Here is a 26,075-nt window from a genome sequence, read left to right as displayed (position 1 = left end):
TTTCAAACATCCTAGAGACCCTACAGTAATAAAGTACGCTGCCTTTTATAGAGCCAACATGATTTTGGAGGGATTTTATAGTGATTTGGTGTGAAATAGCCCATAGGATTTCATTGTCCAAGGGCGTTTCAAAACACTAGAAAGCGCCAGCACTCTTGGGGCCTGATTCACAAAGCGGTGCAAAGTGTTTGCACGCGAGTGAAAAGCCCTTTATCACGCCTAAACTCAGTTTAGGCATGATAAGAAGAAACTCGCGCGAATTTTCCGCGCGCAACCGTGCACGCGCAGCGCCCCCGCTTCGCGCGCAGCGTCCATTAAGCCCTATGGGACTTTGCGCAAAACTTTGCGCGCGGGAGCTCCGCGCGAAGAAGAGCAGCACAAATCGGGGATAACTAGGTGGTGCAAAGGTTATCACGCCTAAAGTCTTTTAGGCGTGATAACTGAGTTATCACCGCTTTGTGAATCAGGCCCCTGGTGTGAAACAGCCCTAGCGAAAATCTAAAGAGAGAGTCATAAGGAAGCTGCTATTTTAATCCCTTTTAAAAATGTAAATTCGCATTTGTCATACGGGGCTTTTGGCTTCAGTGCTTGAGTCAAAAATCTCCAATCCTGCAGCCCAAAGAACAAAAAAATGTATTTAGAGCATGTTCTGCTTACTTGTTCCGGGTCAGTGACTATGAGAAGCCAGGCATGCAGAGGTTTTATTTAATTTTCTTTTCTTTTTTTTAACTCTTTAGCAGCCAGTTTATTTAGAGGCTTGCAGGTGCTACAGGCCAATTTATTTGAGCACATTCTTTTATTTGTTTTATTTGTTAAATTTTCTTGCTTCTAATTAGTACTGCTGTCATGTGTATTTATAAACACTTGTCACTGGGGGCAGTGTAAGACAATAACAGAGTACTTCTGGTTTCAGTTTCTATTTTTTCTGTTAGAGAGAGAGATCAAAGCATTCCAATAATTTACAGCACAAACGCTTCTGCCGACTGAGGTTAAAAGCAGTGCACTTATCTCAAACAAGATAACTCTATTGAACCTGCTAATGGGTTAAATGAAAGTCCGCTAAGGTACCTCCATATTGCTTTCACTTCGGATCCTATAACTTTCACCAGCATTCTAAAACCATATTTACTGTTATAGATGAAGCTGGCACCATCCATGTAAAGTATATGCTCTTTTATTGAATAAACATCAATACAGTCTGTCACATAAAGTGCGACATTTTGGGGGACATCCCCTTTCTCAAGCAGGTGACAGCCTTGGCACATCGCAAGTCTATTTAGGAAGGGGTGCCTCCTCTTCACTTTAAAACCATATTCACTATCCTCCACGTTATGAAATTAAACCGTTCATAACCATTCCTGGCCTCACAATTACACCGGTGAAATGATATCCATACAGGCGTCTACAACTGTTATAGGCTAAAAAAAAAACTGGGCTGCAAGGCTGCTCTCTCTGCCAATCAATACACCCAAACAGCAAGTTCAGATCAACATATATTCACACAACAGCTTTATTGCCAAGCCTTGTATTTTGACTAGAACTTCTTCAATTTTAATACCAATAAGCAATTTATACTTCATTTTGGCTGCAGTGGCAACTCCAAAAGCTGCTATTTTAAACTCAGTGTATATTTAAACAACGGCATCCAGCTAAGTGTCAGCAAGAGGTGAGTCTATCAGACATTCATCTCAGACTACAAGGCGCTGCGATGCTGAATTTCTTAGCCATTACTGGCTGGGTGTAGAACTGTAACAGAACTTCCCATGAGTACTTCTTTTGATTTCTCACTCCAGACATAGATGCTTTCTTGTAGCCTGGTTAAGTAATAAGAACTTTGTGTACTTCTCACGCTAAACATCATTGCTTTTTGTTATTTTACAAACTCTTATTTGACAACCAAATGTTTTTGTTGCAGACTTTGCTTCTCAAATATTTGCAGGACCAAAATACATGAAATGAGTCAAGGAGGTGTGCACAGGCGGCCTGGCTTCATACTGCTACTTCCTAGAATATTTTACAATTGTCAGAAAAGACAAAATTGTTTCCCTCTTTAGACCATTTGCATTGTAGGGCCTAAATCCCTTTATTGCTTATATCTACCTCAATGGGCACACTGTACATTACCCAGTACAGGTAAAAAGACTAGAGTTCTAGTAGAGAGAAAAAAACTGGCACAATTTGGCATTGGTTAGTGTTCTTTCTCATCTGCACTGACCCATTCCATTAAGATCTTATCTAGAAAAACAACATCACCAGGAGAGTTGTGAAATCACTGCTACAGGCACATATGAACTCTGACTACTTAAATGTAAGCCAAGAAAAAATAAATACATGCAAAACTTAGAGAACCTATACTAAAAACTCCAGGAAACACAAGTCGTATTTCAGCTAGCCCCTTAAATTCCAGTTCCACAATTTATTTGTTTACCTTCACATTCACACCTCTGAAAACCCTCATGGGTCGTCAACTACTAATAGCCCAGCATACCTACCTACAGAGTCCTCACATGATCTCCCCCCACCTGAGTGGAAATTTCAACTTCTCCCTGCACAAGCACTGGGATCCTGATATGTGTATGCTATCTCTATTTTCCAGGTCACACCTACCCTCTATGAAGAGAAACATAATGAAGGTTAACTGCAAACCGTACCCACCTCTTCCCATAAAATCCCCATTTTGCATCCCCCAAAGTTTTGTGAGGCATCCCACAACCAGTAGCACCAAAGTAATGCCACCTCTCATAAGAAAGAGAAGGAAGATGGGCTGGTTGCTAAATTAGCCACACACCCCTGACAAATGGTAGGGTAGATACCGTGACACCATGCCCCACCACCGAAAGTCAGTGTGGGAGGTCAGGCTGGTGTAATGGTTTCTGTCTGTGAACTTTTGAAGTCTCTGGGACCTTTTGGGGAAAAGTGAGACCACAGTTTACCGGATAGGGGAACTCTGGAAAGATCGATGGAGAGAGAACTCCTGGCCATTTGCATTAAAACAAACCTATCCAGATTAACAGTGCATACACACTTGATTATAGAAAACCTATACTGAGAGAAGATTTTCCTGCTAGAAGAGAGATTCTGTTTTGAGAAAAATTGCACAAAGGTCTCTAGACTTTCTACTTACTCTATTTGGTGTTTTTGTGGTCTATGATGATAAAATCTAGGTAAATGATGTCCAGAAAAACCTTCTCAAGAGTACTGAGGCTTGCTAGGAGGTTTTAAGAACTGTCAACTGTATTTTTTTTGTACTTTTTGCAACATACTGAGTTCATTTGAACTGTTAACAGCAAGAAATATTTTCAAAAGTATGTGTGTGATAAACAATTCCAAAAGTGATAAAGCCCAGAGCTCACTGGACACCATCAGTCATTATGTAACATTAAAGCCATCTTCATTATTCTTTGTTATACAGTAAAATGAAATAAGCACTTAATCAACTGAAGGAACATATCCACATCATCCCTGAATATTTCTTATCAGAGAAAAAGAACGTTCCGGACTGTTTTATGAACACAGTTTTAAACAATCAGAAAGTTTTGAATCTGGATGATACCATTTACTGGCTAACTTTAAAGAAAAGAGTAAGCTTTCAGCTATTAAGACTTCTTAAAGTACCCCTGAATTGAGAGGGGTAGTTTGCATGCTTGCTAAAATTTTGTTTGTGGTGCTGTGATGTACGGCACAGCACCATCCTCATGTCCCAGGGGTCCCCGCAGTACTCATACAGTCAAAATCTTCAACTGGTACTAAACGTCGAAAATGGTCAGGAGGAAGTGGCAGTTTCCTCCCCTGTTGGCCCTAGCAACGCCCCAGATCATGCCCCGCAACTGCCGCTTTATCCTGAAATTTATAAAAATAAGTTCCAGATCACAGCTCACCTACTCCGTGTTCCAACCGCTGCCTTTCCCATCCTGTCAGCTCCTCCATTCAGCTGCAGTGTCACTCGGAAGCACCGGCATCTTCACAGCAATGGTGCTGACCCGGAAGTACCCACACGAAAGTATTTCCGGGTCAGCGCCATTGCTGTAAAGATGCCAGTGCTTACGAGTGACACTGCTGCTGAACGGAGGAGTTGACAGGACGGGAAAGGAAGTGATTGGAACACAGAATAGGTGAGTTATGATCTGGGACTTTTTTATAAATTGGTTAATTGCGGCATCAGGAGTACTTTCAGATTCAGATTTCATTATGCTGACAAGAAATTAGAACACACAGCTAATATACATTGAACATCAGAAGGAGGCACAAAGATTGTTTTTGAACAATTGATCTGTAACAGCTGCTGGATTCCATACTTTGTAAAGATTTTCTTCATATTTTTTTTCTGTTTTTCGAAAGTGTCTCATAAGAGAATAATTTCTAAAACCGTGATACTGCAGTATTCTGTGGCATTATCACTGCAGTCTTCTGTGCTCGTATTTTGGTATTTATAAAAGCACCATAAGTAGAAGTTGAATGCAGTGAATTGCGGAGATGAAAGAAACTATTTAAAAGGAACCATGCATGCTTGTTTCAGGTGTGTGATTCAGCCACTACTGCAGGATTATTAGGAACACCTGTTCAATTTCTCATTAATGCAGTTATCTAATCAATCAATCACATGGCAGATGCTTCAATGCATTTAGGGGTGTGGTCCTGGTCAAGACAATCTCCTGAACTCCAAACTGAATGTCAGAATGCGAGAGAAAGGTGATTTAAGCAATTTTGAGCGTGGCATGGTTGTTGGTGCCAGACGGGCCGGTCTGAGTATTTCACAATCTGCTCAGTTACTGGGATTTTCACGCACAACCATTTCTAGGGTTTACAAAGAATGGTGTGAAACAGGAAAAACATCCAGTATGCAGCAGTCTTGTGGGCGAAAATGCCTTGTTGATGCTAGAGGTCAGAAGAGAATGGGCCGACTGATTCAAGCTGATAGAAGAGCAACGTTGACTGAAATAACCACTCGGTACAACCGAGGTATGCAGCAAAGCATTTGTGAAGCCACAACACGCACAACCTTATGGCAGACGAGCTACAACAGCAGAAGACCCCACCTGGTACCACTCATCTCCACTACAAGTAGGAGAAAGAGGCTACAATTTGCACGAGCTCACCAAAATTGGACAGTTGAAGACTGGAAAAATGTTGCCTTGTCTGATGAGTCTCAATAGAGTCAGAATTTGATGTAAACAGAATGAGAACATGGATCCATCATGCCTTGTTACCACTGTGCAGGCTGGTGGTGATGGTGTAATCAGGGGCGGACATACGGCTGTGCAGGCCGTGCCACCGCACGAGGGCCCCTGAAGTTCTGTTGCTTCAGGGGCCCATTAAGTATTGCTGGTTTTTTTTAATTATTTTTTTTCTTGGGGGCCCTGACTCCTATCCCCCCTTCACCTCGGGGCCCCCCCTCATGCGGCGGAAGAGCGGCAGATATGGGGAGGCTCCAGCGGTTCCAGCAGGCGCTAGAGGTTCAGCCGCCTGGTCTACACTGTCTCCTCTCCTCTGTATGTCGCTCGCACTAAACCAGGAAGTAGCGAGCAACATACAGAGGAGAGAAGACAGCATAGACCAGGTGGCTGAACCTCCAGCGCCTGCTGGAACTGCCGGAGACTTCCTATATTTACCGCTCTCCCGCTATTCCGCCGCGCGTACCGGAAGGGGGGCCCCCCGAGGTGAGGGAGGGAGGATTGGAGTTGGGCCCCCCACCCCCACCAGGCTAGCTACCTATTAGCCCACCAGCTACCCACCCACCAGGCTACCTACCTACCAGGCTATCTACCTACCCATCCCTCCCACCAGGCTACCTACCTACCCACCCAACAGGCTACCTACCTACCCACCCACCCACCCGGCTACCTACCTACCCACCAGGCTACCTACCTACCCACTCACCAGGCTACCTACCTACCCACCAAGCTACCTTCCTACCCACCAGGCTACCTACTTACCCACCCGGCTACCTACCTACCTACCCACCAGGCTACCTACCCACCCACCCACCAGGCCACCTACCTACCAACCAGGCTACCTACCTACCTACCCGGCTACCAACCTACCCACCCACTGGGCTACCTACCTACCCACCCACCAGGCTACCTACCTACCCACCCACCAGGTCACCTACCTACTAACCAGGCTGCCTACCTACCTACCCACCCGGCTACCTACCTACCCACCCACCAGGCTACCTACCTACCCACCCACCAGGTCACCTACCTACCAACCAGGCTACCTACCTACCTACCCACCCACCAGGCTACCTACCTACCCACCCACCAGGCTACCTACCTACCCACCCACCAGGCTACCTACCTACCTACCCACCCACCCACCAGGCTACCTACCTACCTACCCACCCGGCTACCTACCTACCTACCCACCCACCGGGCTACCTACCTACCCACCCACCCACCCGGAGGCTGGGACAGGAGGTCTGCTGCTGCAGGTGAGTAAATGTTTTTTTTTTTTAATTTATATTAGCAGGTGTATGTTCTGGTCAAATCTGCTACATAATTACATGTATTTTCTGGGCAAATCTGCCAACATGATTGCACGTATTTTCTGGTCAAATCTGCCAACATGATTGCACGTATTTTCTGGTCAAATCTGCCACATGATTGCACGTATTTTCTGGTCAAATCTGCCGACATGATTGAACGTGTTTTTTGGTCAAATCTGCCGACATGATTGAATGTATTTTCTGGTCAGATCTACCGACATGATTGCACGTATTTTCTGGTTACATCTGCCGACATGATTGCACGTATTTTCTGGTCAAATCTGACGACATGATTGCACGTATTTTCTGGGCAAATCTGCTGACATGATTGTATGTATTTTCTGGGCAAAGCTGCTGACAGGATTGCATGTATTTTCTGGGCAAATCTGCCGACATGATTGAACGCGTTTTCTGGTCAAATCTGCCACATGATTGAACGTGTTTTTTGGTCAAATCTGTCGACATGATTGAATATATTTTCTGGTCAAATCTGCCGACATGATTGAACATATTTTCTGGTCAAATCTGCTCACATTATGTGTATTTTCTTGAGAAAACCTGCACAATTATGTGAATTATCTGGGGAAAGGGTCACCAAAACTTGGGCCCACTGTCTTTGTGTTGCACTTTTAAAGAAAACCTGAGGTGAGAATAATATTGAGGTTGCCATATTTATCTCCTTTTAAGCAATACCAGTTGCCTGGCTGCCGTGATGGTCCTCTGCCTCTTATTCTTTCAACCATAGACCCTGAACAAGCATGCAGCAGGTCAGGGGTTTCTGACAATATTGTCAGAACTGAGAAGATTAGCTGCATGCTTGTTTCTGGTGTAATTCAGCTCATTACTGCAGCCAAATAGATCAGCAGGGCTGCCAGGCAACTAGTATCATTTAAAAGGAAATAAATATGGCAGTCTCCATATCACTTTCACCCCGGGTTCACTTTAAATTACTTAGCTCCGCCCTCATCCGGTCATTGCCATGCCCATTTTTTGCCGCGGCACGCTTCCCGCGCCGCAGGTTGTAGCCAAACCCATTGGGCCCTCAATTGGAATTTTGCACAGCTGTTTTTGCTGGCTGAGTCCGCCACTGGGTGTAATGGTGTGGGGAATGTTTTCTTGGCACAGTTTAGGCCCCTTAGTGCCAATTGGGCTTCATTTAAATGCCACAGGCTACCTGAGCATTGTTTCTGACCATGTCCATTCCTTCATGACCACCATGTACCCATCCTCTGATGGCTACTGCCAGCAGGATAATGCACCATGTCACAAAGCTCGAATCATTTCAAATTGGTTTCTTGAACTTGACAATGAGTTCACTGTACTAAAATGGTACCCCCAGAGACAAAAGATCTCAACCCAATAGAGCATCTTTGGGATGTGATGGAACGGGAGCTTTGTGCCCTGGATGTGCATCCCATAAATCTCCATCAACTGCAAGATGTTATCCTATTAATATGGGCCAACATTTCTAAAGAATGCTTTCAGCACCTTGTTGAATCAATGCCACGTAGAATTAAGGCAGTTCTGAAGGCGAAAGGGGGTCAAACACTGTATTAGTATGGTGTTCCTAATAATCCTTCAGGTGAGTGTATAAAAATAATAAGATAGCTGTAATTAGACCATTATGATAAGGCTTATGGTATATTTTATAAATAGTAGTAACAGAAAAACACAGCCATAAATACATATTGCTGCATTGCTGCATTCCTGCGTTGATACATTGGCCCCATAGATTATTTAATCTCTACAGCCCTAGCCTTCTGTGTGTACTTAGACTTCTACTCCCCTCTTTCCTTCTTATTTGCTATCCAGGTCCTTCCCTGTTTTGATGGTCAAGTCATCTCAATTTGATGGTCAAGTCATCTCAATTTGAGTTAATTTTTATCCAAATGACTTTACAGTCCAAATAAGGTAAAGGAGAACCAGCAGTGTTTATATTTGTACAGTATCGGTAAATCAGTCACTTCTTTAGGCACCATAATGCCTCATTTTAAGCCTTTTGTTTTTATGTCCCTATAGATTTGCAATGCGTTGTTTCCCCTCTTGCCCACAACACTAATGGCGGATGGAACTCCTGGCGCATGCGCATTACATGCGCTTCACGCCAGAGGAGGAATCTCCACTGTAATCAGGAAGTACATATATTTTTTACCCGCAAGTGCGACCTTATGGTCGGATGACGCGATCAATAGGTCACATCTCCGCTCGACGGGAAACCCGCAGCACGCCCCACCTCCTGGTCAGGAGACGGAAACACTTTCTCATTTAAACAGCGGCGCCGGGACACCTCGGTACTGAGGCGCCAGGTGATACCCGAGCCAAGTGCTGATAAAATGCTTTATTTTTTCAAGTTTTTTACATGTTTTTGCATGTATGTTGTTTCCCCTCTACCCACCACGCTAATAACTCCTAATAGCTACCCATTTGTAAAATACCCTTTACTATGCTCCCCCATTTTAACCTACTATAGCACACCTCCCTACTCCTTCCCTCAATATACTTTCCCCACCAACTCCAAACTAGCACATATATGTGTCCTAAACCCCCCCCAGATTAGCACATATACCAGCTCTAAACCACCTTGTTAATAACAATACATAACAAACTCAATATTTTGTTTTTCCTTGTACGTATGTTTTTGGTTCTAATATACACCATTCTGTGCCTCTGTTTTCAGTTGTGTACTCCAACAATCTATTGCCTGATGAAGCGGGGTTAGGCCTGCGAAACGCGTTGCGAATGATGATTTATCTCTAAATGCACAGTTTCTTGTGTCTGCTTGCAGGAGGTAAGTCCACCACTGCCTCCTAAGCACTTTTAAACTTTTTAAAAGCTGTTTTTATCCTTTTGGTGCCTCTGTTCTTCATTACGTTGTATTTGATATCCACCCCTAGTGGAGGGGGATGCCCCTTTTTTCCTCTCTACAGAGAGGGACTTCTTAAACCTGAGTGAGGACAGGATAATCTCTTCACCTGCTTATACAGTGGTTGCCTGGAGGTAACCCTGGTTTGTGAGTATTGTTCTGTACTCGTTTCATTAACTCATTTATCAATACTCACTACACTATATTGAGCTCTCGGTTCTCTCTTGCCTGGACACTCTTATTACCTGAAGCAAGTGAAAAAATTATGGTTGGTTTACACTAAGGGCTGGTTCACACTAGATCACTAGATAAGAAAACTGTCCAATTTAAATGTAACTGACCAATCGATTGCTATCACAAAGAGTGAGTTCCCTTACAACTCTTAAAGCAGAAGGACAGTGACGGACCAGGAGGATAAATTGGTGAAAAGTAACAATTATTTTTATTTGGCAAACAAAGAAATAATGTCCGCTGACGTGCAGACCTTACGACATAAGGAGGACACAAACCCCCAATTGAAACCCTCACTGTCAAGACCATCCTTACAATAGAAATCACTGAATTAATGAAGTAAAATAATCAACAGATACAGCGTTAAACACTTCTTTTTTCTTGCTTGAAGATCTCGCACCTGGAAAGAAAAAGGTTACTTAATGAAATAACGATAGAGACTACTACGCTTGGACCTTGCTTAAAATTCTTGCACCTGTGAGAAAAACATAGCACATCACACAGCAAATACACAATTCACAATCCTTCCCCAGACTTTTTTCTTTATCCCACTCTCTATAAGTCTATACGGATACAGTTTTCTCTTTCCTATCTAAATATGTATGCATACATATATGTGACCAAAAATACCCGAGAGAAACCAAATAGAAAATGGACTAATGCTCCTGGTGGGGTAGATAAGTGGTGACTGAATCTAAGTAGTCCTTACTGTATGGAAATGACCCTAACAGTCTTCAGTTCCTTACAAGAGTCTTATCTAACCATACAGTGGCTATCAGTTCATATTCACACTTAAGCCTGTATAAGACCATGGAGCAGGGGTACCCCTTTAAAAGAACTGATGTTGAGTTGCTGATTAAAGATTCCGAAATGGGTGATAGCTTGTAATAACTTTCCTTTACTTTATATGTAACACACTCCAAGACGCCGGGTTCATTAACTCTGAAGTGAATTTCTTCCCTTATTGTTTCTTGTAACGGTTAAACTCAACAAATATCTGACATTCTTTTTTTTTCCTCTGTTTTAGTTTTAGTTACCAAAGTTTTTCTTTTCCTGTATGTCACATATGTAAGTATCAATTCTCTCCTTGTATTACTTCTCATTGAAGGTCGGTTTAGGCTCTAAATGCAATTACTTCACTTGCAGAACACACAGAACACAGCAAAAGATTTCCTCACAGGTAGGTTCCTATTTTTCTCTCCATGAATTGATACATTTCTTTCCTAATGTGTTATTCTCTTTTCTCCTCACAGAAAATTAACACTCCAAAAATATTGGCAGGTAAGTGTCTTTTTCACTCATACCAGGTAGGCTTTTAAGCAGAGTCACACTGGCGATTATTCCTGAAGCATAGACACAGCCAATGTGCAGATCAATTGCATTCAAACACAGGCTTATTGGCTTTAAGCTGGCCATACACTGGCCCGATTTGCCGCCGTTTCGACAGCAGATTCGATCACTGGGATCGAATCTGCTGCCAATCGTTCACGCTACACGCCGAATTTCGATCCATTCCGTGCGATCCCGTCGATCGCGCCTTGCGGAAAATAACCCGCGGGTAAAGAGCGCATCGCTAGCGGCGTTCGAGTGCCCGACGACCGACGCAATAGAGCCACATACATTACCTGCTCCGCCGGCGCGACTCCCGTGTCTCCGCTCTTCTTCTCCGTCTCCGCTCTGGTCTGGTCTCCGGCATGCTTCCCTTCTTCCTGTCCCGGCAGGAAGTTTAAACAGTAGAGGGCGCTCTACTGTTTAAACTTCCCCCAGACAGGAAGAAGGGAAGCATGCCGGAGACCAGACCAGAGCGGAGACGGAGAAGAAGAGCGGAGACACGGGAGTCGCGCCGGCTGAGCAGGTAATGTATGCAGGCGGGGGGGGAGCGGCGGCAGCACCACCACAACAGATTGTGAACGGTTTCAGGCTGAAATCGGTTCACAATCTGTTTGCAGTAAAGGTAGCCATACGATCCCTCTCTGATCAGATTCGATCAGATAGGGATCTGTCTGTTGGTCGAATCTGATGGCAAATCAACCAGTGTATGGCTACCTTTACTGTGGAGAACAGTTTCAGCTGAACAAGGGAGTGCACACACAACTTCTCTCACTGATCAGCTCTGTTGTGCCAGGTAGAAAAAAAAAAACACACACGGTCTTTGGTTCACAAACAAAAAAAAACAATATACAGTACACTGGTGCTGCTATGACAACATTTCTTTTTTTTTTTTCCTCACACACACACTGTATATATCAGCTGATATTAGCACAATCACCTAAACTGTAGAGGATTTAGAAGAAGCAGTTTCAGCTAACTTGGTTTGATGGTCTGATTTTTTTTGTGTGTTCTTACTATTAGGGAATATTTCTGAGTAATGCTGAAATGTCTTTTTAAATAAACTCCTGTCACTTTCTTACTGCGTTTCCGTGTGGTGTGATTTCACTTATCTGGTCACTTTTTCCTGAAGCTGTCTCTCTGGCCTTGCTAAACTGTCTCTAAAGCTGGCCACTAACGGTCCAATTTCTAGCAAAAAATCGTTTGAGCGATCAGAAATTCTGATCGGACGAAAAATCGTTCACTACACCATCAACTAACCAATCATTGCTTCCTATCTATCACGACCACCAAGAAAATCCAAATTTTCGTTTGACGAAAATTCATTCGGGCGACATTTTTTTTCACTCGTTCATAATCGATTGTGTCCACCAATGGAGATTATTAACAACAATTCCGATCAGAATTTCTGATCGCTCGAACGATTTTTCGATAGAAATTGGACAGATAGCGGCCAGCTTAACTCTAATTTGTGTATGAGGTGTCTCCCTTTTTGCCTCCGGGCGCTGTCTCTCACAGTCAGGGGACTGTGTCATCTGTGTGTCATCTGTGAACTACACCGCTCTGCTGCTGGGTGCCATATCTCTCTCTGTGAGCTCAGTTTCTCCCCCTCTGGTGTCTGTCTCCTCTCCACACGCTGCCCGTGTCGTTCTGAGGTAAAATCAGAGAGGTCTTGCCTCTTCAGCTGGAGGGGCATTCCCAACCTCTGTAACTGGCACCCGCCCCCTGTCTGAGAGCAGAACAGCCATCTTGAGTACTGGCTGCGTGCTCTGTGTAAAAAACAGCCTGTGCTAGCACTACTTCTCATAGCTGATGCTGGCCAGGAATAGAAATAAATCTTTTTAAAATTAAAGAAGCTGTGCTATTTGTAGCAGGGGTAAATTTTCCCCATTTTTTTTTTAATTGTAGTCCCTTACAATTCTCTTAGAAATTATTTCGCATAACACAAACATTGCTCCAATACAGTAAACAAGACTCCTCCTATGCAATACAAATTCTTCTTGTAGACAGCTTTTAGGAGGAAGTCCAAAATTCTCTATGGACGATTTCCATAAGGAACCCTCAGGTTCTAACTCAGGAGAACCCTCCACCTCCTGGTCAGCATCACTCCCCCTGTCACTCTCTACTGAGCTTCCAGAACTCTCCTCCCTAAGACCCGAAACATCTTGCCACTCATTAACAGGATGGGCCAAATTTTGGTCTCTATCTCTCTGAGCCTGGGGTGCAAGACCACTGGGGAACTCCAGTGGGACCCACCAAGGGACCACTTCTTCCTGTTTCATTTCACAATTCTCAGATTTTTCAAAAAGCTGAGGTTCTGACGTCAATTTTAAAGGGGAACTGAAGAGAGAGGTATATGGAGGCTGTCATGTTTATTTCCTTTAAATCAATACCAGTTGCCTGGCAGCCCTGCTGGTCTATTTCTCTGCAGTAATATCTGATTAAAACCAGGAACAAGCATGCAGCTAGTCTTGTCAGATCAGACTTACAAGTCTGAACCACTGAAACACCTGATCTGCTGCATGCTTGTTCAGGGGCTATGGCTAATAGTATTAGAGCCAGAGGATCAGCAGGGCTGCCAGGCAACTGGTATTGTCTAAAAGGAAATAAACATGACAGCCTCCATATACCTCTCTCTTCAGTTCCCCTTTAACAGAGCCCCATTCACTCTTTTAATGGGGCCCGTGCCATCTAGCTTCTGAATATCATACACTGGAATGTCTGTTGAAGGCTGATTTACTATTTTCCACAAATCAGCGCCCCAACTTGACGCCAACTTTCCTTTCTCACGTGTTCCTTTGTTTTGGAGTAAGACAATGTGTCCGACCTGGAAATTCCACCTCCTTTCAAAATTTTCAGATTCCTTTTCATTACTACGCCGTACCAAGTCATACATCTCTTGTACTCTATTTTTGTGGTTCTCAACCCATTCTTGCGTAGTCCTTGAAGTTTGGTCCGCCTCTGACCTTCCACACAAAACATCCAGAGGTCCTCCATCTTCCCTTCCAAAGAACAAATGAAAAGGAGCATATCCAGTAGCATCATGCACAGTGTGATTATAGGCCCAGACTCTTTAATGTATACCGGCCAACGTTGCTTCTTTTCTTGTTCCAGGGACCGTATCTTCTGTATTAGGGTGCGGTTGAAACGTTCACAGTTCCATTCCCTTGAGGATGATAAAGTGTAGTATGCGATTTTTTTTATGTTATTGAGCTGACATAACTCCTGCATCAAACGACTTTCAAAACACGGACCCTGGTCCAGGTGGATCCGCTGAGGACAGCCATAAATTTGTATAAAGTCATTCCAGAGGTGCTTGGCAGCTGTTGCTGCTGTTTGATCTCTAGTTGGTACGGCTACCGCAAATTTTGTGAAATGGTCAATCATGACCAACACACTACTTTGTCTGTCTTGAGCAGTATCCAGAGACAAAAAATCAACTGCCACCACTTCCAAAGGTGCACTGGTCCTCCATTTTACCAAAGGGAGCTTTGGCTCAGTGCCTTTATTGGTGTTGCATGTCAGACATTCTGTGCATACTTTCTTAATTACCCTTTCCATCTGTAGACAGTAAAATCTCTTTCGGAAACACCATGCTATTTTCTCAGGCCCTGGGTGCCCTAATTTTTCATGCAGGGTGGTGATAACTTTGCTTGCTACATCCCGAGTCAACACTATCTGACTTTGCACACAAAGAACTAGAGTTGAGCTGAAATTTTCGAAATTTCGCATTACTATAATTACGCATGCAAAATTCGCGATTACGATGCGAAATTGCGGTAGCGTAATTGCCATTAAAATCGTAATTGAAAATACCGTAAGCGTAATTTTCAATGCGAAATTTCGCGTTTCGTTCATGCCGTAATTTCGCATTAAACGCTACCGTAATTTCGCGTTAAACCGTAACGCTCCGTATAATCTAAAAAAGCCGCCGACTTTAAGGGTTAATAGCAAAGCCCCCTTAAATGCTAAGAGCCTCAAATTTGGAGAATATATTAAGGAGATCAGGAGGAATAAGAGGAAATTTTTTTTTTTCAAAAAGACCTTATAGTTTTTGAGAAAATCGATGTTAAAGTTTCAAAGGAAAAATGTAAACATTTAAAAACCCGCCGACTTTAACGGTTAATAGCAAAGCCTGCTTAAAGTTTAGAAACACCAAATTCCCAGGGTATATTAAGGGGATCAGTGGGAATAAGAGGAAAAAATTTTTTTTCAAAAAGACCTTATAGTTTTTGAGAAAATCGATTTTTAAGTTTCAAGGGCGAAAATGTCTTTTAAATTCGGAAAATGTCCGTTTTTTTTGCACAGGTAACAATAGTGTATTATTTTCATAGATTCCCCCAAGTGGGAAGAGTTTTACTTACTTCGTTCTGAGTGTGGGAAATATAAAAAAAAAAACGACGTGGGGTCCCCCCTCCCAGACCTCTTTAACCCCTTGTCCCCCATGCAGGCTGGGATAGCCAGAATGCGGAGCACCGGCCGCGTGGGGCTCCGCACCCTGACTATACCAGCCCGCATGGTCCATGGATTGGGGGGGTCTCGGAAGGGGAGGGGCAGCCAAGCTTTCCCCTCCCCCTCCGAGCCCTTGTCCAATCCAAGGACAAGGGGCTCTTTTCCACCTCCGATGGGCGGTGGAGGTGGAGGCCGCGATTTCCTGGGGGGGAGGTTCATGGTGGAATCTGGGAGTCCCCTTTAAAAAGGGGTCCCCCAGATGCCCACCCCCCCTCCCAGGAGAAATGAGTATAGAGGTACTTGTACCCCTTACCCATTTCCTTTAAGAGTTAAAAGTAAATAAACACACAGACACTTAGAAAAAGTATTTTAATTGAACAAAAAACATAACCACGAAAAAAGTCCTTTAATATTCTTAATTAACCATTAATACTTACCTGTCCCTTTAAAAGCCAGTTCCCACGCAATATCCTCGGAAATATACTAAACAGTTACAATATAACAAAGTTATTACAATGTAACAACTTTGTTACATTGTAACTACGCCGCACCCGACGCCACTCGCCGCTCAGCCGCCGCACCCGCACGCACCCGACAGAGCTCTGAGCTATATAGCTCAGAGCTCCCTAAGCATCTTTGTATTTGGGCTCCAAGGAGCCCCATTGGTCCTTAGCAGACCAATGGGGTTCCTTTAAATCAGAAGGAACCCCATTGGTCTGCTAAGGACCAATGGGGCTCCTTGGAGCCCAAATACAAAGATGCTAAGAGAGCTCTGAGCTATATAGCTCAGAGCTCTGTCGGGTGCCTGCGGGACGCTAAGTCCCCGCCGCCTCCCGCTGTCCACCCCGCCTCTCCCACATGTCACCCACATGTCACTCACATGTGGGTGACATGTGGGTGACAGATGTGGGCGGGGTGGACAGCGGGAGCCGGCGGGGACTTAGCGTCCCGCACGCACCCGACAGAGCTCTGAGCTATATAGCTCAGAGCTCTCTTAGCATCTTTGTATTTGGGCTCCAAGGAGCCCCATTGGTCCTTAGCAGACCAATGGGGTTCCTTCTGATTTAAAGGAACCCCATTGGTCTGCTAAGGACCAATGGGGCTCCTTGGAGCCCAAATACAAAGATGCTTAGGGAGCTCTGAGCTATATAGCTCAGAGCTCTGTCGGGTGCGTGCGGGTGCGGCGGCTGAGCGGCGAGTGACGTCGGGTGCGCGTAGTTACAATGTAACAAAGTTGTTACATTGTAATAACTTTGTTATATTGTAACTGTTTAGTATATTTCCGAGGATATTGCGTGGGAACTGGCTTTTAAAGGGACAGGTAAGTATTAATGGTTAATTAAGAATACTAAAGGACTTTTTTCGTGGTTATGTTTTTTGTTCAATTAAAATACTTTTTCTAAGTGTCTGTGTGTTTATTTACTTTTAACTCTTAAAGGAAATGGGTAAGGGGTACAAGTACCTCTATACTCATTTCTCCTGGGAGGGGGGGTGGGCATCTGGGGGACCCCTTTTTAAAGGGGACTCCCAGATTCCACCATGAACCTCCCCCCCAGGAAATCGCGGCCTCCACCTCCACCGCCCATCGGAGGTGGAGAAGAGCCCCTTGTCCTTGGATTGGACAAGGGCTCGGAGGGGGAGGGGAAAGCTTGGCTGCCCCTCCCCTTCCGAGACCCCCCAATCCATGGACCATGCGGGCTGGTATAGTCAGGGTGCGGAGCCCCACGCGGCCGGTGCTCCGCATTCTGGCTATCCCAGCCTGCATGGGGGACAAGGGGTTAAAGAGGTCTGGGAGGGGGGACCCCACGTCGTTTTTTTTTTATATTTCCCACACTCAGAACGAAGTAAGTAAAACTCTTCCCACTTGGGGGAATCTATGAAAATAATACACTATTGTTACCTGTGCAAAAAAAACTGACATTTTCCGAATTTAAAAGACATTTTCGCCCTTGAAACTTAAACATCGATTTTCTCAAAAACTATAAGGTCTTTTTGAAAAAAAAATTTTCCTCTTATTCCTCCTGATCTCCTTAATATACCCTGAGAATTTGGTGTTCCTAAACTTTAAGCAGGCTTTGCTATTAACCGTTAAAGTCGGCGGGTTTTTAAATGTTTACATTTTTCCTTTGAAACTTTAACATCGATTTTCTCAAAAACTATAAGGTCTTTTTGAAAAAAAAAATTTTCCTCTTATTCCTCCTGATCTCCTTAATATATTCTCCAAATTTGAGGCTCTTAGCATTTAAGGGGGCTTTGCTATTAACCCTTAAAGTCGGCGGCTTTTTTATACTATACGGAGCGTTACGGTTTAACGCGAAATTACGGTAGCGTTTAATGCGAAATTACGGCATGAACCCACTGTAATGCGAAAATTACGCGAAAATTACGCTTACGCGAAATTTCGCGAAATCCTTCTTTATTACGATTATGTACTTACGGCCATAATCGTAATTACACTAATTACGCGAAATTTCGCGAAATCGTAATTAGGTCATTACGCTCATCTCTACAAAGAACAGACGGCAACAGACAAATGGACAGATCCTTTATTAACAGATTGCCGACTTGCAGGCTCTAGGCCCTTAAAGACCAAAGCCTTTTGTTAATACTACTTCAGTGATCACTATGATTGGCTTACAGTGATCAAAGGGATCATCAGACAGCTGAGTGTAGCAGCGATGGATGCGAGGTCAAGGCAGGAGCGCATAAAGCCGGAAAAAAATGAAATTTACGGCCTGGCAGAGATAACAGTCTCCAAACAGAGCTTAAAGAGGAACTCCAGTGAAAATAATGTAATAAAAAAGGCTTAATTTTTTACAATAATTATGTATAAATGATTTAGTCAGTGTTTGCCCATTGTAAAATCTTTTCTCTCCCTGATTTACATTCTGACATTTATCACATGGTGACATTTTTACTGCTGGCAGGTGATGTCAGTGAAAGGAGATTTTACTATTTGGCAATTGGAATCAGCTGTAAACAGCTTTATTTCCCACAATGCAACAAGGCTCCCACAGTGTGATGTCACCACCATGGTCCTGACATCACACTGTGGGAGGGGTTTACCCACAATGTCAGCCATACAGAGCCCCCTGATGATCCATTTGTGGAAAGGAAAAGATTTCTCATGGGAAAGGGGGTATCATCTACTGATTGGGATAAAGTTCAATTCTTGGTTACGGTTTCGCTTTAAATTTAAATTGCAAGTGTCCAGAACCGGTTAAACACAGTATCCATTAAGACAGAGGTCCCCAACCTTTTCCTGCCCGGGGACCACTTTCTGAGCAAATTTTTCTCCAGGGACTGGGGGGGTGTTTGCGCGACCTAGTGGACAGTGTCGTGCACAGCGGGTTATGGGGGGGAGGGGGTCTGGGGTGCGGCGGCATAGCTAGTATATATGTTAAAATGAACACTGCGCCACAATCTATATATTGCACATATATCTAATGTCCACAATCCATATATTGCACAAATATCTACTGTCCAACAAGTATTGGGATCGCTGCAGGAAGTCCAATTTGGATAAAACGGTTTGTTGAAACTGCTGCGCTCTCCAACCTATAATAACACATAAACTCCACATAGGGTAGTATTGTATAGTCAATGCAGATGCTCCACACCAATAGTGACTTGTGTTCCCCAGATGAAAAAAACTTAGTACTCCCACTCCCCCTTTTCCTAGATGCTCACCAGATATATACCACCCCAGCTTTCAGGTGGATCTTGGGTAATACTTATTAATCAGCTTTCTTGGCTCTGTAGGGGAAATGAAAGGAACTCCACATAGGGTAATACAGTTCAAAAAAGAAGCAGGATAACTTAAAACAGCACTCCCTTCAATTCCCACAGTGTCACCAGGTGAATGTGTCACTCCACACTGCAAGCCACACTTCTCACCAGATGCAGCCCACCTCTCAATTCAGGTGGAAAATGCGTTTGGTTTACTTCCAATCAAGCCACGAATGATGCCTCTTTAAGATATTTCTTTTAATCCAGAATAAAAATCTCCATAAAACGATAAAAAACTTGACTGAACCAGCCTGATCCACAACAGCATGGGTCTTGCCCATGCTGTTGTGGATCAGGCTGGTTCAGTCAAGTTTTTTATCGTTTTATGGAGATTTTTATTCTGGATTAAAAGAAATATCTTAAAGAGGCATCATTCGTGGCTTGATTGGAAGTAAACCAAACGCATTTTCCACCTGAATTGAGAGGTGGGCTGCATCTGGTGAGAAGTGTGGCTTGCAGTGTGGAGTGACACATTCACCTGGTGACACTGTGGGAATTGAAGGGAGTGCTGTTTTAAGTTATCCTGCTTCTTTTTTGAACTGTATTACCCTATGTGGAGTTCCTTTCATTTCCCCTACAGAGCCAAGAAAGCGGATTAATAATTATTACCCAAGATCCACCTGAAAGCTGGGGTGGTATATATCTGGTGAGCATCTAGGAAAAGGGGGAGTGGGAGTACTAAGTTTTTTTCATCTGGGGAGCACAAGTCACTATTGGTGTGGAGCATCTGCATTGACTATACAATACTACCCTATGTGGAGTTTATGTGTTATTATAGGTTGGAGAGCGCAGCAGTTTCAACAAACCGGCATAGCTAGTATAGTTGCCCCAGTATAGGGAGTATCGTTGCCACAGTATGGCTAGTATAGTTACCCCAGTATAGCTAGTATAGTGCCCCAGTATAGCTAGTATAGTGTCTCAGTATAGCTAGTATAGTGACCAGTATAGCTAGTATAGTCCCAGTATGGGTAGGTAGTGCCCCAGTATAGCTAATATAGTGTCCAGTATGGGTAGGTAGTGCCCCAGTATAGCTAGTATAGTGCCCAGTATGGGTAGGTAGTGCCCCAGTATAGCCAGTAAAGTGCCCAGTATAGCTAGTATAGTGCCCAGTATAGGTAGGTAGTGCCCAGTATATCTAGTATAGTGCCCAGTATAACTAGTATAGTGCCCAGTATAGGTAAGTAGTGCCCCAGTATAGTGCCCAGTATAGCTAGTATAGTGCCCCAGTATAGTGCCCAGTATAGCTAGTATAGTGCCCAGTATAGGTAGGTAGTGCCCAGTATAGCTAGTATAGTGCCCAGTATAGCTAGTATAGTGCCCAGTATAGGTAGGTAGTGCCCCAGTATAGTGCCCAGTATAGCTAGTATAGTGCCAAGTATAGCTAGTATAGTGCCCCAGTATAGTGCCCAGTATAGCTAGTATAGTGCCCAATATAGCGTCCTAGTATGGGTAGGTAGTGCCCCTCCGCCGCTCCTGTTACCTTATCATGAACGGGCGGCCGCTTGTTCTATTAGATTCCCCCGTAGCCGCTCTCCTCGCATCTCCTATTACAGCAGCGCGCTCGGCGGCTGCTGTGATGAGCAGGAAGCGGTATTGCGGCTTCCTGTAGCGGCGATACGCATTGCCTTACCATGGGAACCGCTGTACCGGATAGATAAGCAATGCTAATATGACATGTCCAATGTAACAGGTATGTCTGAATGGTTGCTCCATGGGTGTTCCATTCCATATGTAAGTGTACTACTCAGATACACTTCCGTACTAGCTGTGTCAGTTGCAGTGTGAACCAAGTCTTACTCATTCGAACATAAACACCCCAAGTTTATCCTTACATCCCTTAACCTCCTTGCCGGTCTAAAAAATCCGGCAAGGAGGCAGCGCCGCACTTTTTTTTTTTTTTTTTTTTTTAAATCATGTAGCGAGCCAAGGGCTCGCTACATGATAGCCGCTGAGCGGCGGCATCCCCCTACCTACTCCGATCGCCTTCGGCGATCAGAGTATGCAAGAAATCCCGTTGAGAACGGGATTTCTTGCAGGGCTTCCCCGGTCGCCATGGCGACCGGGCGGGATGACGTCACCGACGTCATGGACGTCGTGACGTCAGAGGGAACCCCGATCCGCCCCTTAGCGCTGCCTGGCACTGATTGGCCAGGCTGCGCAGGGGTCTGGGGCGGGGGGGGGGCGGCTCGGCGCGGCGGGTAGCGGCGAATCGGCGGCGAGCGGCGGCGATCGCAAGTTACAAGCAGCTAGCAAAGTGCTAGCTGCTTGTAACAAAAAAAAAATTATGCAAATCGGCCCAGCGGGGCCTGAGAAATCCTCCTGCGCAGGTTACCCTGAACTGTGTTCGGGATAACCGGCAAGGAGGTTAAACTGAAGATGCCTCTTTGTTTAGCAGTGAAAAGTATTCTGGGATTCTTTTAAAAAATCTAGTTGATTTAACATATTTAACATATCCAATGCTACTAGCTTCTTTGAAAATTACACTTTGATGGACAGACTTTTATAACTTAATGGTTTAGAATGATTCAATAATATCTTTATATTAAAAGATGTATATATGACATACCTTTCAAAGCCTATGTGCCGTAATGTTTTCTCCCACGTTGAACCTACAATTAAAGAAAGAGTTGAAATGGTTATTTTACTGCAGCAAACCTTCCTTTACTGCACAAAGCACAAGCCTGACGTTAATTAACATCATTTTAGAAGCAAACAAAAGGCAGGTATGCTCATGAAATGCCAAAATACATCATAATTGATTCCAAATCAAGTCAAATAAAGAGGAAGATAGCAGCACCTCTGACCTTACTTGTCCTGTTATTGTAAAACACATGCTGTATATATTTCTACACTCTGGGATGAGGACAAGAAAGGAGCGTGTGCTGCTGACCTCTGCCAGGCTGCTCAACCCAACACTAGCAGAGGAAATCTCACAACTGCTGTCAAAAAAATGATGTGTTTTGTATAAATAGTTTATTTCAGCTTTTGTGGGTTTTTTTTGTGTGCATTGACTGCATGTGTTTGTTCCCCATTTCATCCGCCAGTAAGCTACCTGTACAATGGTGTCATTTTTTTCCCACTAGTCTGAAATCTGTGACCACATAGTAAATTTTTTTTTTAAAGTTCTGGTCCTTAAGGGAGAGTCATATGGTCCTTGAGAGGTTAAAAGATTACTCAAAACAGCATCTAAGCATCGTGACTTGAGGATGACAATTGAGTTAACAAGTATTTCTTTCCATGGAGAATCCATGCACACACACCATCCATCCACACATCCATCCACACACACCCCAACCCACACTACACTCACACACACACACCACAAACACACACACACACACACACACGCCCCAACCCACACTACACTCACACACACACACACACACACCCCAACCCACACTACACACACACACCACAAACACACACAAACACACACACACACGCACACACCAACCAACCAACCCACACTACACTCACACACACACACACACACACACACACACACACACACACACACACACACACACACACACACACACACACACACACACACACACACACACACACACACACCACAAACACACACACACACACACACACCAACCCACACTACACTCACACACACCACAAACACACACACACACACACACACACAAACACACTCACACACACACACACACACCACAAACACACACACACACCACAAACACACACACACACACCACAAACACACACACACACACACACACACACACACACGCCCCAACCCACACTACACTCACACACACCCCAACCCACACTACACTCACACTCACACACACACACACACACACACCCCAACCCACACTACACACACACACACACCACAAACACACACAAACACACACACACACACGCACACACCAACCAACCAACCCACACTACACTCACACACACACACACACACACACACACACACCACAAACACACACACACACACACACACACACACCAACCCACACTACACTCACACACACCACAAACACACACACACACACACACACACACACACACACACACACACACACACACACACACACACACACAAACACACTCACACACACACACCACAAACACACACACACACCACAAACACACACACACACCACAAACACACACACACACACACACTACACTCACACACCTTTATAGGGTATGTTCAAGTTTTATTTTGTATCATTCCTATTTTTATGCAAGGTTAATAAAAAATCCCAGTCAACCCATCATTAGTCTTGTTAGCACTGACTTGGGGCTACTACTATTCATTGTAGTTATTATTGTGACATTCACCTTTGCAGCATTTTATACAATGTTTTAGTGTTTTTATCTTGTTTTATAAAAGCTTTCTTTGCTGTATAACTATTGTTGAGAAACACACAATTAAAGTGCAATTTATTTATTATATTATATGGTTTGCATATTTTTTGTAGGGGTTACATTACCCTTTGCCTTCAGTCTTTATTGTATATCATTACCCCTCAAGCAGCACACATTCAGTTTTGATCTTCTCACACAGTCAGCAGTGCACACCCTCCCTCCCTTCCTCTGGATCTGAAACCACGGAAAACAAAAAGACGTCAATCTAAATGTCAGATTGGCACGTTTTATAAATAAGCCTCTTTATCTGTTGACAAAGTGGTGGAGATCTTCTGTAATCTGCTGTGATGAAGCATTCCGATGTAGCTTTGAAATATCTGTGGATAACTGTGGATGTGGCCCAAGTGTTTTCAGCTGAAGGAAGACATTTCTCTGCAACTTGATACACCTAAATATGGTGCAGCCGACAAGCCAGAGTGTTACAGAATAGCCTTTCTGTAATTGTGGCTTCCTGTTTATTTGAGCCACTGTGGTTAGTTAGAGCATACAAGCATTAAAGCTCATAGCTGGATCCTGTAATAACTCCCAGACCATAAACACTAATGTAAACAAATCAGGATGAATGTCATGCAACAAAGACAATATTTGTAGCGTCAGACAAACTCAAATGTTGCAGAAGTGTACCAAACTGTAATGTTCTCTCCCTCTGGTGAACACAGCCGAAGCATTCATTAAATAAAGGAAAGCCAGATTGCAGCGTGTAGATCTTGGGACTTAGTAATTACAAATAATGTTAGCCACTCACTGATAGATTGACACCAATTGTGGCAAAACAATTGATCCCTCTCTGACCAGAACCCGATCAGAGAGCGATCGATTCCTACCACACACTGAATAATGATTTTATTTCAGCAGGAAATCTATTGACAATTAATGAAAGCAGTGTTGCACCAGTTGATGCAGGGCAACACTATAGGCTGTCAGGGAGGAGGTGGAAGGATGCTGAATAAAGATGGAAGGAGCTTGTCAGCTAAAGAATTGAGAGTGCTCCACTGTGTGCACACTGCATGTGTCATAAGGGAGGTAAAGTCAAGGGCATCCTAATACTGTTATCAGTGAAGTAGAAGGACAAGGCAACCCATACTGTTATGGGCAGGGAAGAGAGAGATCAAGGCCACCTAATACTGCTATCTGGAGAGATGGGGGTAGGGGCAAAGCTTCCAATAATACTGGGGGAATACGCCATGTGAATTTCAGGCGACATGGAAAATCGGGCGTAGGAACAGTGCCAATAGTAGAATATCGGTAAATTTACAGATACTCTACTATTTAAAGTGTTCATTTTAGTTGGTACAATATCGGTAATTGTTATTGGTACTTTACTCTAGCTATCCCTAACGCTACTCTCACACAGAACCCTCCACTACCTATGCCTACCCCTAAACCACCTGGTGGTGCCTACCCCTAAACCCCTAGTGGTGCCTAGTCCTAAGACCACCCCTGGTGGTGCCTAACTCTAAGCCCCCCCCCAGTGGTGCCTAAACCTGAGACCGCACCCCCTGGTGGTGCCTAACCCTAAATCCCTCCAGTGGTGCCTAATAGTAAAACAATCCCTGGTGATGATCAAATTGGGAAAAAAACAGAAAAATAAAAGAGATAATTACCAGGTGCCGTCTGGTGCCCAGATTTCAGAGAAAAAACCCCACGAAAAATGATACTTATCAGGCGTTGCCAGGCGCTCTAATTTCTCTTTTGACGCCAGCTTGCTGATATTTTCAATTAAAGTTCATGACGGTGCGTGATTTGTCCAGAAGCCACATGCACCCGATTTGCCTGATGGCGGAGAACACACTTATTACTGCTATATTGGGGAACGTTTTTGTGCTCTATGCATCATCTCTCATCCCACTCCATAGCAACAGAATGTGTCACTAGCCTTCAGACTATCAAAAAGCAAAGCACTACACCCTCCCTTTATTCAATCACTTCAAAACTATTTGAGCAGCAGCTCCTGATGAAGCATGATGGCTATGCTCGATAGTGGTGAAGCATATTCATATGCCATTCTTGCCTGCAGCAACATGCTGATCCACTGGACTAGGTAGACCCACTGACAAGTATTACCCCTGCCTCTTTTTACAACTTTATTAGCACTTTTTGTGGACTGTATCTTTATTATTGCCATTTTGAGTCACCATTCTGCTATCTGTATTACTGGAGATTCTCTGAAAGGATGGAGAAAGAAGACTTTTAATCAACCCAACAGTAACTCTCCAATGTAGGTAAAGCTAACAACAACTCTGCTGTTATCGTCAGCAATAAAACATATCTAACAAAATTATTTTTGTTCTATTTCTCATCCTTTAATGAAAATACAAGTTCACAGCAGACAAGATCTTCAAGCTTTGCGTGTTCTTTCTTCTTCCTATATGCCAGGATCATCTACAGATCTGCAACACTACTGTTATTTTAATCAACTTGAGTAATTATAAAAAAAATGCCTCGTCTGGCAGACCTTGTTATTTAAAATGTGTGTAAAGTATGCAACCGTGATTATTAACATTCCATGTG

The 26,075-nt window shown here is 43.9% G+C and overlaps 1 protein-coding gene across 10 annotated transcripts in view; it reads right to left on the bottom strand.

Annotated features, from left to right (window-relative positions):
• Window positions 1-26,075, bottom strand: part of PIEZO2 (piezo type mechanosensitive ion channel component 2) — a 474,955-nt gene that overhangs the window by 225,353 nt on the left and 223,527 nt on the right. For all 10 annotated transcript variants that reach the window (XM_068237153.1, XM_068237160.1, XM_068237158.1 and 7 more), the window contains exon 4: window positions 21,715-21,757. In XM_068237153.1, coding sequence (XP_068093254.1) covers window positions 21,715-21,757 — 43 coding nt within the window. The remainder of the gene's footprint in view (window positions 1-21,714; window positions 21,758-26,075) is intronic.

The sequence above is a fragment of the Hyperolius riggenbachi genome, chromosome 5 (assembly GCF_040937935.1).
Source record: "Hyperolius riggenbachi isolate aHypRig1 chromosome 5, aHypRig1.pri, whole genome shotgun sequence".
NCBI lineage: Eukaryota > Metazoa > Chordata > Amphibia > Anura > Hyperoliidae > Hyperolius > Hyperolius riggenbachi.
Note: the sequence above shows the minus strand (reverse complement) of the source record. Positions and strands in the feature narration are given on the sequence as shown.